Genomic DNA, 14,519 nt, shown 5'->3' on the forward strand with positions numbered 1-14,519 from the left:
TGTATTAATGGCAAGCACCATCATCTCTTCCTTCAATCATGTTCTACAATAAGAGTGAGTCACAGGCCTTTTGCAGACGGACTAGTTAAACACACCAGCTCCAAAAGAAGATTCTGGAACATAAAACCTCAGGACTGCCTTGCTGGAGTCACAGAGGGATTTCAGACACTTCTCCTTTCCTCAGCATTTTCAATTGCTAAGACCAAACAGCAGTACTCATCCAGGTTTAAGATGTCTGTGTTTAGTACATTTTATATGAAATAGTTCAGTGCTTGGACTGCAGTCTGAGATAAGAACCTAAAATTCTTTGTGACAATGATGAGGCCCCTTAGTGAGGCTCAGCATTTAATTTCTGTTCTTGCTCATTTTCTGCAGAAGGAGAATGATAGCACATTTATACTCAGCATCCCTGTGAGGAAAGGAAATATTTAAATTAAATAAAGCACCCGAGTACTTTAGCAAAGAAAGTGGAAAGCTGAGAGGTCACACAAAGTTCTTGAGTGAATGAGTATTAATGATTATTTTGCTTTTTCATCTACAGATGCTTTCTTAGGTCACATAAACCTAAGAAATTCAAGACCTCATCTGAAAATAGGAAAAACAGAACCTTTAAGATGCATTTTGCAATCAAGGAACAAGGAGGAACCCAGACATCACGAATAAGCCATTGTCACAGCCAGTCTGCTGGCAATGCAGTCTGGGAGACTGGCTGGCAGTTGTATGGCACAGCTCAAAAGCAACAGGCCATCAGCCACCCCATGGGGAAGTGCAGCTTGTTGAGAAGCAAAAACTCATTCTGTTCAGTTTGGGCTTGACATATACATTACTTTCTACATTGCTTTATGTTCAAAAAAGTGAATGCACTTGCTTGAAACAACGAAGTCTTAAAAATCTCAAAGCAATAATTAGGAAACTTCCGTTTCTCCAGATTATCACTGATGGAATTAATTTTTGCTTATGAGTAAGCACCATCATTTGATGTCTCGGTTCATGCCTCACTTTTAAATGATTCTTATCTTTATTCCTGTGGACAATTTATGCCAGTGTTTGCCTCTAGAGTTACTATATGCAATGTCACACGCAGTAAATCAGTATGTGATATTCCCATGAAAAGCACATGGTTTGTGTTACACCTGCATCACAACTCCTGCCAAGATATTACAGCCACTCGTACCAATATGGAAACCTAGATAAAATACATTAATTGTTTCTATCTACTTTGATTTTATAATTCTTGCTTCTGATGAAACTAAGCAAATGTTATTAAAAAAACCCCAAATGTTTGGGTTCATTATGGAAAGTGGTAGCAAGATTATAGATTTCACCTGCTCTTATGCAAACATAGGATGATGTGCAGTTCACTGAAATAATCTGAAATTTGCAAATCCTTAAGTCAGGCTGAACTCTGCTGAAAACAGATGCCTCAAGTCCATTCTTCTTGTGCATCAAACAGTGTAGGGTCATCCACCTGCTCCAAAGCAAAGTCACTGCAAAACCTTGTCAAACCACAGCAGTGATGCTCTGCACACTTTCCACTGATATAAACACCAGGAACAGTACAAGGAAGACAAAAGTAGGACCTAGAGAGTTGTCAGTCTATATTTCCTTCCCCTTATACTCCAGGTTTCTTGTGAATTGCATGGATTTGGCTTTGTTTCTGGATGGTTATCAAATCCTGAGGCTTCTAGATACCAACATGATTTCCAGGGCATGTTGTTGTGTTGAAGAAATATTGAAGAAAACGAAGCAGCAGAATGCTGTGTTGGTTTCTGTCTTACAGATCAGCCAAAAGCAGCTGTTTTGCAGAGAGCAGGATCCGGCTTAAAGTGTCACTTATCACACGAATACAACGAATCATCCCTGCAAAATAAAGTACAAGAAGGAGATAAATGAAGAACCTCTGGCATGGTAATTCCAAATTTTCTGAACCGCTTTTGCCATCTGCAATTAATTTCTCCTCCTCAAAGAACTCTGCCTTGAGTATTAGTGCCACATACTGGAAATCAGGATAACATACTGACTTGAAAATATTTCATAACACAAAATGAAGGTGCACTGACTTTATGATGTATTGTTAATGAAACAGCAGGATTTATCTTTCTAATGCTAGCACCTATATGTTGTAGTTGTATTGTACTATAACTCATAAAAAGAATTTCTTAATTGCATGATAAAATTATGAAGTTTGCTCCTTAAAGAAACAGAGACTCAGATTGTGTGTCAAATTAAGTTCTTTGCCCTTGAGAGTTAGTAAATCAAATCACCTCCTTGTACTGTCGTAATTGAGCTTAAAAAAACCCACTCAAGTGGTTGTCCCTTGGAACTGCTGGATTTTACTACTTTTCCTATGTTTTGACACTCTCCCCCTAAAAGGGGGATTGCTGTTCACCAGCCCAATGTTAACTGCAGCATCTTGGGAGCGGCAGTACAAACACAAAATCTAAGGTGCTTTCCCCCTTCACCAGCATAAAGTTTGCTGGGATTTGTAGTGATTAATTCGATTCTCAACAGCTTTACAAAGCTTATTTATTCAGCTTCCAGAACAAAACTACTGGGTACACCAAATGTCAGTTTTATCTCTCTTTTTACCTCCCTGATAAAATTCAGTGTAAGTAGGGAGGTATAACAGAAGCTTAAGTCACAACTTAGGAAAAAACCTCAGAGTTCTGTAGGAAGTTCTGAACTCCCTATACAAATAAGATAAAGGGAGCTCACACCAGTAGTTTTTGTTTTATGGTGAAAATACAAGAAACACTTCTTTTTATAATTTATAGTCCTATAATTAGGTGCTACTAAGATTGCTCATTACGCTATCCAAAACTTCATAGTCAAATGTAAATGTAATAAATAAAATATTCTATTAAGCATGCTAAATCTAATCACTTGAAGATCCTTGCTGCAGTATTACAAAAATAAGCTACATATCTTACGTAAACTTTAAAAGCTCACACAGCTTTCCATTCCCTCCAAAAAACCCCACCTCATATAAAAATTAAAAAAGGTCCACCCCAGGAACACTTGCCCTTTAAGCCAATTCCCCTGTTCTCCCGTTAAAATTTTAGTCTTCTCTAATGCTAACTACTGGTTACTGCCTGAGGTCTTTCTTTTGTTTTAATTCCTACAGCTTTATAGGTACCCATCTCTGGCTGTTCTGGCTGAACACCAGGTTTGGCTGAGCACTCCAACACCAAACAAGGTGATGTGAAATCCTAACTACAAGTTCAGCTGTAAAACTGGCAGCTGAACTGCCCAGCTCTGCAGACACACCAGCCTCGGCGACCAAGGGCTCTGCCCCAAGCAAGAAAGGAGCAACACGAGGCAGGGATATCAAGATAGGCTTCAAAAGCTTTTTATTCTCAGTGGTAGAGTCCAACAGAACAGTGGCAGCAGCAGGGGAATCACAGAATCAGTTAGGTTGGCAAAGATCTCTTGAGATCATCGAGTCCAACCTGTGCCTGGCAGTTTGAGACGATATCCTCTTGTCCAGTCGCTGGTTGCCCGGGAGCAGAGCCTGACCCCACCCGGTTACAGCCTCCTCTCAGCTAGGACTCGGGGAGGGCCCGGTTGCAGCAGCTCCCTTCCACAGTCCCGATGCTCTGGAGTCATCCCAGTCCGCATGTGGCAGCAAGTTCACCCTGCGAGCCCTCAGGATTCACAGGCCGCCTCTCCCCGCTCCAGCAAACCCAGCAGCCTTCCCTGTGTCCACTTCTGGGCTCCTCACTACAAGAGGACACGGAGCTCCTGCAACCGGTCCAGCGGAGGACAACGAGAATGATTAAGGGACTGGAGCATTTCATGAGGAAAGGCTGAAGGAGCAGAGCTTGTTCAGCCTCGGGAAGAGGTGACCTCGGTAATGTGTACACATGTCTGCAGGGAGGTGTCAGAGACCCTTCTCGGTGGTGCCGAGCAATAGAACAAGAGGCAACAGGCAGAAACTGATGCACAAGAAGTTCCACCTGAACATGAGAAAGAACTTTCCTGTGCAGTGACCGCGCACTGGAACAGATTGCCCAGAGAAGATGTGGAGTCGCCCTTACTGGAGATACCCCAGAACCGTGGGGACGCAATCCTGTGCCACGTGCTCTGGGACGGCCCTGCTGGAGCTGGGAAGTAGAACCAGATGATCCACTGTGGTCCCTTCCAACCTAGCCCATTCTGTGATTCCTCTCACGGTGCCCACCTCACCTGCCCCGCGCCTCTCACCTCCCGTGTCCCGTCCCGTCCCGTCCCCTCCCGCCGCCGCTCCCCTCACACCGCCCCCCCACCCTGCGCTCCCTGGACTGCCCGCCCTCCGCGTCCCGCCTCAGGATTGGCTGCCCGCGGCAAGGCCCCGCCTCCCGCCGGCCACGATTGGCCGGTTCTGCCCGCGCGGCGCTGCCATTGGCGGGCGGGCGGCGGCGCTGCGGGTCGGGCCGCGCCGCGGGCGGGGAGCGTGGCCGGGGCGCTTTTGTTGCCGGGTCGGCGGGGAGAGGAGCGGGCGGGGAGCGCGGGGCCCGCGGACACCGGAGCCGGCGGGGAGCGGGGCCGGGCGGCGCGGTGCGGGCACGGCGGACGGTGGGGCCGGGCCTAGCGGCAGCCATGAGCGGCGGCGTGTACGGGGGAGGTGAGTCCGGCGCCGCCCTCCCCTCCCCCGCCCCGCGAGGCGGCGCGTGCAGCCCCGGCGGGCGCTTCCCGCCTCCCTCAGCCCGGCCCGGCGCTGCCGCGGCCCCTCCGTGTCCCACGCGTGAGGAGGAGGAGGCGGCAGCGGGCCTTGTTTATGTCCTTCGCGGCCCCGAGGTGCCTCCTCCGGGGAGCGGTCGCACCGCGGCCTTGGGCAGGATCAGCAATACCGGAGTACGGAGAAGGTCCCCGCACTTCGGGAGCCGGGTGTGGTTCGCTCGAGCCCCTCTGCGCAACCCCGTGACCACCGTTCGTGTCGGACAGGTTCTCTTTAGGATGTGCAGAGATCCGCGGGGATCGGGCCCGCAGGGATGGGCGTTTCGTACTCTGGCCCTTTCCCTCACATGGTCGCTGTTTTCAGTCTCACCTTGCTTATCCTCATCCCTCCCGGGGGCTATGGGCTCGCCTGGCTTCGTGTAACTGTTAAATGAGAACTTTTTGAAAGCTTTCTCTTGCGATCCGTTTAGCTGCAACTACGTTTTTTCTCTACTGCTAAAATTCTCCTTCTTACTCCAAACGGAGGGATTGCAGTGCCCCGGTTAAAGTCTGTCTGCAGTTTTCCCATAACCCTCTGGTAGCTGGAGTTCTGAATAGAGAAGTTTCTCCTTGCCTTGTAAAAGATCCCTTGGTTTCCTTTTCTTCCTTTGCCTGTAAAGCAGGCAGTGGGCAGGGAAAAGTCAGGATTGCAGAAGAGTGTAATAACCATTTATCTTGATTAACAATCTTTTCAGATGAAGTTGGGGCTCTGGTTTTTGACATTGGCTCGTACACAGTGAGAGCAGGCTATGCAGGCGAGGACTGCCCAAAGGTGAGAATCTGTGCCTCCATGGAAATTCACCATGAATTTATGCCCTAAGTCTTAGAAAGTTACAACCCTTCCTAATACATTGGGGTTGGTTCTGTCTGTATTGTATAAAGAAGCCTCTGAATTTATGAGAAAAACACCAACTTCCCAAACATTATTAATCCTCATATACTGCTTGCCTCTTGCCTTGCAGGTTGATTTTCCAACAGCCATTGGTGTGGTGCTAGAAAGGGACAATGGCAGCACTCTGATGGAGATAGATGGTGACAAGGGCAAACAAGGGGGCCCGACTTACTACATAGACACCAATGCCCTGAGAGTTCCAAGAGAGAATATGGAAGCCATTTCACCTTTAAAAAATGGAATGAGTATGGTGCTTTGTCTTTTTCTACCTAGCTTTAAAATAGCATTGCCAGGCTGCAGGAAGTCATAGTCGTGTTGATAGATGCTATGTACAGCAACAGAGGCTGTAAGAACAGATTACTGGTTTATAAATTGCATGGAAATGTGGTTGGTTTTCACTGCTGGTGGACTTTCAGTGTAATTCTTGAAGTCATGGTAGTTGTGGAGGAAGAGGATTCTGCAGAGCTGTTAGAGGAAGTATATGTCTGCTGAGGACAGCGTTTGACTGAAGAGCTCTGTGCAAAAAAATAAATTGGAAAGCCTTTATGTGTTTATGAAATGAAACAAAACTTAGATGTAACTAATCTCTTTGTGTCAATGTTGTTACAGTTGAAGACTGGGATAGTTTCCAGGCAATTTTGGATCACACTTACAAGATGCATATTAAATCTGAAGCAAGTTTGCATCCTGTCCTTATGTCTGAAGCACCAGTGAGTAAAAGCAGCTGTGCATTTTGATAAGTCTTTTTGCTGACTGCAAACATTGGTCCTGGATAAGTCTGAGAATGGCCTGTAGGTGACAAGTGTTAAAACTTAGCTACAGAAGTGACAAGTTCAAAATACTTGGCCAGGTTCTGGAAAATGTCTAAAAAACCTCAATTTGAAGTAGTTGGTATGAGTTGTATCAGGAAGTATTTACAATATGCTATTGTTTTTCACTTACTGAAAAAAAGACAAAAGTTAAAAAAAGGAATTTTACTTCCTAGAATAAAAAGAAAAAGATGGTTGGATGCCTTATATATTAAGTTACACTTAATAAAATGCCATCAAAAAATTGTGCTTCCTTCAGCCTTACAACTAATATAACGTGACGCAGAATAATATTTATAATGGAGAAGTTTTAATTTTTCTGTCTTTGTTTCTGTAAGTGGTCCTATAAGGCAGCTGAAGTGGATAAATACAAATTTATGGGAAAATCTGGACAAGGTGTCTGTCATTTAATAATGCTCATCATTTGAAGGGCAGATCTTGAAGTCAGAGTAGAAAAGGTAGACATGCCATACACAAGTGATGCCTTTCCTTAATAAAATCTTATGAAAAGGATTTTCTTGAATTTCATTATTCCCTTGTGTTGAATCACAGCTTGTGGAGTGTGGATGAATTTGCAATGGCTGTTTCATGTTTGATGGCTCAGTGGGTGTCTGAATAGAGACATTCCCATTGACATTCTCCTTACAAACCTCATCTTACTTTGTTGTATTGGCTTGGAAAAAACTTCACATTTTCAGTAATGTGTTGGATATTTCAGATATATCCTGGCTTAATCACAGCTACAGTAGCACTGTAGAAAGATGCTTTGGAAACTGGAAAGTCTGGATTTATTTTTCTTCCCACTGGGCAAGTTCCTTCATGTATCTTCCCCCTTGTAAAAGGCAGGGTGCTTGCTTTAGAGAGTTCTTTGGGAACCCGACACTGGAAGAGCTGTAGAAGTGTAAAGAAATCTATTGCAACAGGAAAGGTGTGCAGCACTTTTGTGTGATCAATAAGCATTGATGTATTGTTGTATAAATGGAATAAAAAGTGTTCTAAAGAAGTAAATTACTTGAAAGCTGTCTCTGTGGAATTTTGGTATGATTGAAAACTGTGGCTGCAATTTTTCCAATCACTTCTTTATTGTGTGTTAGCAATCTATTAGTGTGCAAACAGAGCTTCCTTTTGGTCACTTACTTGTGGTTTGGATTTATTATTTTTTAGTGGAATACCAGAGCAAAGCGTGAAAAACTGACGGAATTGATGTTTGAACACTACAACATCCCGGCTTTTTTCTTGTGTAAAACTGCTGTTCTGACAGCGTATCCTTTGAAATGTTACACTGTATGGTTTTATTTTCCTCCCCCAGGAAATGATGGTAAACTTTCTCCAGGCAATTCCGAGTATAACGGCATGTCAACTTTCTTCAAATTGACTTCTTCCATAGACATCCAGGGAGGAAGTCAACAAATTCAGCTTCTGAACTTTAAGACATTAGAGCTCATTTTTGAAGTTCTCCCAATCTGACTGTCCTTGGGGCCCAAGTCTTTTTATATTATTATTACTCTTTTATTATTATTACTATTTTTTTTCATTGGATACTATGGATAAGAATATTACAGACCTAAAATGGTGGTGTCCACACTACTAAATACAGTAATTAGAGCTGGAAGTTTTCATAGCCTTAAGAAGAATATTTGTTATTATTTTAAACTAATAATAACATGTTTTCAGCTTCAGAGTCTAAATGAGTGGGATATACTTAGAGCTTGCTGCATAGTAGTGATGTGAATTTTCACATTCCAAAGCTTGAGTTAGTTCACAGATGGAAGTTAAATGCTGCTCTCTCTATGAGGTTGTGCACTTCACAGAAAGATGGTACATACTGGAAAATGACAAATCCTTTCTTAGAGCCAAGGAATAATGTATTGGGGTCCTCATCCCTAGTTAGGTTTTAATTGTAACATTTTTTTCTAAGTGGAAATTACAATATTTTCCTTAATCATTTTGACTAGTTTTGCTAATGGGAGATCTACAGGTCTCATCTTGGATAGTGGGGCAACACACACCACTGCTATTCCAGTGCATGATGGATATGTGCTTCAGCAAGGTATAAACTTTCATGGATAACTATGTTGGAATATCAAGGCTGAGTTAGCTTGATTTCTGCTTGTACACTTTCATTACTGTTTTTACATCTGTGTGTCCCATTTAAAAGGAAAAAAAACCCTAATCGAGTTCACTGACAAATAGTTGGGAGAGTCTGTTCATGATTTGGATACTTTCCAGGTGAGTTGTTTCAGTTTTTATTTTGGATGCCTTCTTTGCCTTCTAGGTATTGTAAAATCACCACTTGCAGGAGATTTTATCACTATGCAGTGCCGGGAATTGTTTCAGGAAATGAACATAGAAATAATTCCTCCATATATGATTGCTTCAAAGGTGGGAAAGTAACTTTATTTAGTAAATGTTTTCTTGGGGAGAGGCTTAAATGTTTACCTGGTGATTGTGTACCCTACAATCTCAGGAGGCAGTTCGTGAGGGGTCACCAGCAAATTGGAAGAGAAAAGAGAAGTTGCCCCAGGTCACCAGGTCTTGGCACAATTACATGTGTAATGTAAGTAGGTCATTCTTCCCTCTTTCACCTCCCCTGAGTGTTCCATAAGTAAGTTTTGTTTGCAAGTATATCAGCGTTTTCTCTTGAAGAACTAGAAAATCTTTAAAAAGTTAGTACTAATTCTATAAATTTTATATAATTGAGGACTAAAATTCATATAAATTCATGTTAATTTTAACTCCACAGTGTGTCATTCAGGACTTTCAGGCTTCCGTCCTCCAAGTATCAGATTCAACCTATGATGAACAGTACGTTACTTTCTTCTTTCTTGTAAAATCAGTTACCAGTTGTGCGTGGGGAGCTCAGCCTGTTCACTGCTCTTGGCTGGTTTTGTTATGGAAAGAGGTTTTATCTAAACACTGTTTATTTATGAAAGTAGGAATACTGCATATATCCAGGATATAGTTTTTTGTTTAATACTCCAAGATGAGATCATAATAAATTTTATTTGAACTTGTAAATCTTATCAATCACAATATTCCCATTGGCACTGTAGTTTATAACGCTGCTTAGATAACTTGACACCCTGTTTAGAAAGCACTTTAATGTGTTGCTTTCTGCCTGATGCTCCAGGGTAGCAGCACAGATGCCAACAGTTCATTACGAGTTTCCCAATGGCTACAACTGTGACTTCGGTGCTGAGCGTCTGAAAATTCCTGAGGGATTGTTTGACCCTTCCAATGTAAAGGTAAAACCACTGTGATAGCTGTGATTGGAAGGCTTTACATGACTAGGTTATCACTTGGCTTCCTTTTGTATAATATTTTTAATTTCATGATTTGGATGCATTTGCACTGTGGGGTTTCTCCTGGGGGTAGAATTTACCTGTCTTGAATTATGGCTGGGCAAGGGAATGATGAAATGTTCAAAATGGGTGGTGATTGGGAAAATAGGAGGGTTTTTTTTTCCTAACAAAATGCTTAGCTCCTTCTTCAGAATATTTGTAAATTCAACTCATTCAGGGCTTTTCTATGCCTTGCTCTTTTGAAGCAATGATGTGTAGATTCCTAATTTTCCCTGCAGGGTTTATCTGGTAACACGATGTTGGGTGTGAGCCACGTTGTCACAACAAGCGTTGGAATGTGTGATATAGACATCAGGCCGGTAAGTGTTAGTCAGCCAGGCAGTGTTTTAAAGCATAGATATTTTTGTGCTGATACATGTTTTTGGGACTAGAACAGCAACAGTGAAGACGTGGATTTTCTAGGATAATGGTAAATACATTAGAATAATTCTGTAAGTATTAAGTGTTTGTATATAGGGATATATACCATTAGTGTTTTGTCTTACAAAATGCTAAATCAGGATCTTTTACTGAGTGTTTCTACCCATACTTAAAGATCTGATGTACAGATTTTGTGGCTGGCACTGCATAATTTGGCTTGGACTGGCTTCAGATAAGCATTTATGTTTGTAACTTTGAATATCTTCTATGTTTAGAACATACATGGAATGTACATGATGGAGCCCTCTTTAACTAAAAACCCAAACTATGCTAAACCATGACAAATTTATAAAGAGTAGAAAGAGGAGAAGAAGCTTTAAAGGAAAACTTTATTTTTAAAAATAATGTTCTATCTTTCTCAGGTGTCAATTTTATACAGACTGCATGGGAGTTTTTTCAAAAATCTTTTTTCTGTTAACCAGTGTGTGGGAGGGCTTAGTGGGCTGGGCTGTGGTGTGTGTTCACCAACTGCAGCAGTAGCGAGATAGAAAACTGCTGCAGGGTTTTCTTTTGGGGTTGCATTCAGCTGTAAAAAAACCCAACAATTTGGATACAGGGGAGATGTGTAGGTTGAGGGTTCTTCATAGTAGAAATCGTTCTGTGAAATAATTTAGAATCATTAATCATATGGCTTCTGTCTTCCTTTTATAGTTAAATATTAAGCTGCCTTGCAATATTTTTAAGTGATTAAATATTTAACTGAATTGGGAGAGGTAATACTGTTGGCATCAAGAGATGTATTATTGCTGTTGACTATACATCCTTGTGCCACCCCTCTCTATTGTGAGAAAGAGCTGTTTTCAGAATGATTTCAGAATTAATGCTCTAGGTTGTTTTTTTCTCTTTAGGGTCTCTATGGCAGCGTGATTGTAGCAGGAGGAAACACTCTAATACAGAGTTTCACAGACAGATTGAACAGGGAGCTGTCTCAGAAAACCCCACCGGTAAAACAACTCTTTCCATTACTGCATTGAGTATTTACCCTTTCACTTTTCTGCCACATAAGTACTCAAGGATATCATTGCTTTGACTTTCTTAGGAACCTGACAGCTGAACAGGTTTCTTCAGGGTTAAGAAACCTCCCTCTCTAAAGAAAAGAAAGAATTCTTGGAAGAGTTTTTAGACAGAATAAATTCCAATATACCTTGGAATGAATATTTTACTGCTTCACTCTTGCTTTCATATTGTGATCCTAAGTTCTGTAATTTTCCTAAAGCAACAGCCAGTATTTCCTTTGATGGTCTCTCTTCTGAAGTGTTGCTGACTAACTTGAGGCACATTCAGTCATTCTGCCTGAGGTCACGTCATGGTGGCAATTGTTTTTCCTTGATATGGCAGACAACTTAAATCACTAGGTTTTGTCTATGAGTAACATATTTACATATTTTTTAATGACTTGATGTCAAAGAAAGTATTGATACCTTGCATCTGAGAGTAGATATAATTACGATATTTCTTGAATTTTAGTATTCAAGCAAAAATGTTCTGCTTGTGACAACTCTGAAATGGTGAATGTTAGGAGAAACTGAGAAATGTGTTCATTCACTGCTTATAATAGCTGAGGAGGAACCCATTGAAATGCAAAGATTTTATTGCTACAAGGCATTTTGAAAGCAAAAGGAATGAATGGGTCCAAAAAAGGCTAGATAAAAGTTAGGTCTAGCAACATTAGTCATTTTAGTCCCAGTGCAGTGTTGGAGATGACAGTATACACTGTGATATTGCTCTCTACCTGCCCTATTCCTTGCCGTAACCATTTGCTGTTGGGAGACAAGGTAAAAGCCACATTTCCTGTTCCACTGTGGCTGATTTTGAATTCTAAATAGAGGGCAGATGAGCAGTAGTGCAGATGTACTAAAATGGACCTTTTTAAGCTGCATGTTGGTATAGACACCAGGTTCCTTCTGCTGCTTGTCCCTAAAGGTCACCAGCTTCCAGTTTGACGTTTGGTTTTGGCTCCTTTTCTGTGCAGAGCATGCGCCTGAAGTTGATAGCGAACAACACGACTGTGGAGCGGAGGTTCAGCTCGTGGATTGGGGGCTCCATTTTGGCTTCTTTGGTTAGTAGACCTGTGTTACTTTGTTGCTGTGCTGAACAGCACTGTCACCCAGACATCTGATTCCCCAGAAGTGTGCATTGCAGAGTTTGTGCTATGTAATCATCATCTTGGCTATCCTCATGGTAAGGTGAAGAGAATCTGTTTTAAAAAGAGGTATGAGCATTTCCAGTGACAACATATCCTTCCGTGTTCTCCCATTTTTAATGGCAAGGTGCAATCTTGAAATACATGCACTTTCTCTAGACTGTATCTAGTAGACCATGAAAGTAGCAAACCTGTTTCTGCATCATATTCCTGTGTGTAGGTCTACAAGTTTCTGAGTGCTGAAATGGTTTGTGGGGATTAATTGATCATCATGGGAAAGGGAGACTGAAATAAGCATTTGGTGCTGCACTTCCTGTCTTGAGTTTAATCCCTTAGCAATAAAAGTCAAGGAAGAGATAGTTAAGCAGGTCAAGTCCTATTACCTCATATAATGCAAGGACTTGCTTGTTCTCCCTCCTAGGAAAAGCTAATCATGTTTCAATTAACCTTCCTTTGTGTTCTGATATTTATTTTGTGTTGGTTTTGTTTCTTTTTTTTTGTAGGGTACTTTCCAACAGATGTGGATTTCTAAACAAGAATATGAAGAAGGAGGAAAACAGTGTGTAGAAAGAAAATGTCCTTAGACCTTTTTACTGTGAAAACTGCTGCCTGCTCGGTGCTCCTTCTGTTTTATAGCTTTAGCATACTCAGGAATGGGATGGACTGGTTTTTGTAGAAAGTTTATATTGGGTTTTTTTCATAATTCAAGTTCCATTTTAACAAACCTTAGAAATGTTGAGAGACCTAATTGGTACTATAATAGAAAAAGGATGTTTACGTCCCTTGTAAAGCAATAATTCATGTAACAAGCTTTTTATGATTTTGTATAAATGTCTATTTTTCTCTAGTATCTTTTCCTGGGAACAGCTTTACAGGTTAGCTAATAGATAGAGGCATAACCTTGCAAATGCCTGTGCTTATTTATTAAATATTTCTTGTCTAATTTCTTGTCTGCTTTCACATACTAGTCTTCCTTGCTGGTACTTTGGCCTTAAATTGCTCTTATTTTTCTCTTAAAAAATAAAATTTGGTCTCTTATATTTGAGCAACCTTGTGAGTACTTGCAGAGAAAGTTACTCTGCTGTTTTAAAAGTTGAAAGTTTGTATTCATTGATCTATTTTAGTGTAAACTTTTACTGTCTCACAGAAGTGTTACATTCCATGGAGTGAATGTTATATTAAGCACTGGTTTGCTAATTTTTTGTTACGGAGCAGTTTCATTTCAGTACGCAAGCAATGCTTTCCACCTGATGTCTAAGAATGTATTTAATGCCTTTGTGATGTAGGTGAGAAGCAAAACTTGTTCAAGACAGAGGAATTGAGACAAAGAATTGCCTCTCCAAGACTGGGAGCAGTCAGAAGCTTTCAGTGTGTGGCTTGACCCTGCTGCAGGGAGCTGTAGCTGAGGAGCAGCTGCTGTGTGCCCATGGCTGGTGTGGCTCCCTCTGTGCCTCCCAGCAGGGTCTGTAAGTGCCTGTGTTTGCAGGGGGAAGGTGCACTCAGGGTCACAGGAACGGGGATGACTTTTTTTTTCAGCAGGAATTGGCTGTCAAGACGCAGCTTGATGTTGCTTTTAAGCTTACTTTAAATTACAGTGGTGTGATGGTCTGTTTTGGGACACAATGAAGTTTTGCTCCTTATCTCAAAAGCTGTGGAAAACCAAATAGCATTTAACTGATCTAAAAAAAATAAACAGTACTGCTACATTTTTGTATCCTAAAAGCTCTTGTGGGTAAATAATTATGAGGCCTCTATTTGAAAAGTTTCACATTACCTCCAAATAATAAAGTAATTTATCAAACCAGTCTGCTTTTGTCTTATCATGAGACTCATGAGTTACTCTTGAGACAAAGTTGCTTGATCCAGATTTTCAAAGCTATTGACAAACTCCATTTCTCTTGCAAAATGAGGCAAACTGCAGAGTTGCACCAAGTGATCCAAGTCACCAGCTCTTGCCATTGTGGAAGAAAAAGACTCAGTCCAGTTTGCATTCAAGTGGAACATGGAACATCAACTGAACTGGCACCTCAGTCCCCTGCAGTGCGTGGTGTTTTTAAGCTTTTCCTCAGTGGTGTGCTTAGATTTCAATATGCCAAACCAGCTTTTATCTTCTGTTTTATCTTAAAAGAATTGCAGTGCAGTAGTAATACCTGTTAATATTCCAGCAGCATACGGAGAGCAAAACACTTCTGGAGGTT

The 14,519-nt window shown here is 41.5% G+C and overlaps 1 protein-coding gene across 1 annotated transcript; it reads left to right on the top strand.

The window, feature by feature from the left end:
• The first annotated feature begins 4,519 nt into the window (after nt 1-4,519).
• ACTL6A (actin like 6A) lies at nt 4,520-14,126 on the top strand. The gene is made up of 14 exons (XM_039556932.1): nt 4,520-4,603; nt 5,391-5,467; nt 5,658-5,832; nt 6,197-6,297; nt 7,561-7,658; nt 8,352-8,446; nt 8,672-8,778; nt 8,864-8,953; nt 9,140-9,201; nt 9,527-9,641; nt 9,977-10,057; nt 11,027-11,122; nt 12,151-12,237; nt 12,825-14,126. Exons 1-14 carry the CDS (start codon nt 4,579-4,581, stop codon nt 12,903-12,905), a joined length of 1,290 nt encoding a protein of 429 aa, XP_039412866.1. The 5' UTR covers nt 4,520-4,578; the 3' UTR covers nt 12,906-14,126.
• Nucleotides 14,127-14,519: the final 393 nt, after the last annotated feature.

Source organism: Corvus cornix, chromosome 9 (genome assembly GCF_000738735.6).
Source record: "Corvus cornix cornix isolate S_Up_H32 chromosome 9, ASM73873v5, whole genome shotgun sequence".
NCBI lineage: Eukaryota > Metazoa > Chordata > Aves > Passeriformes > Corvidae > Corvus > Corvus cornix.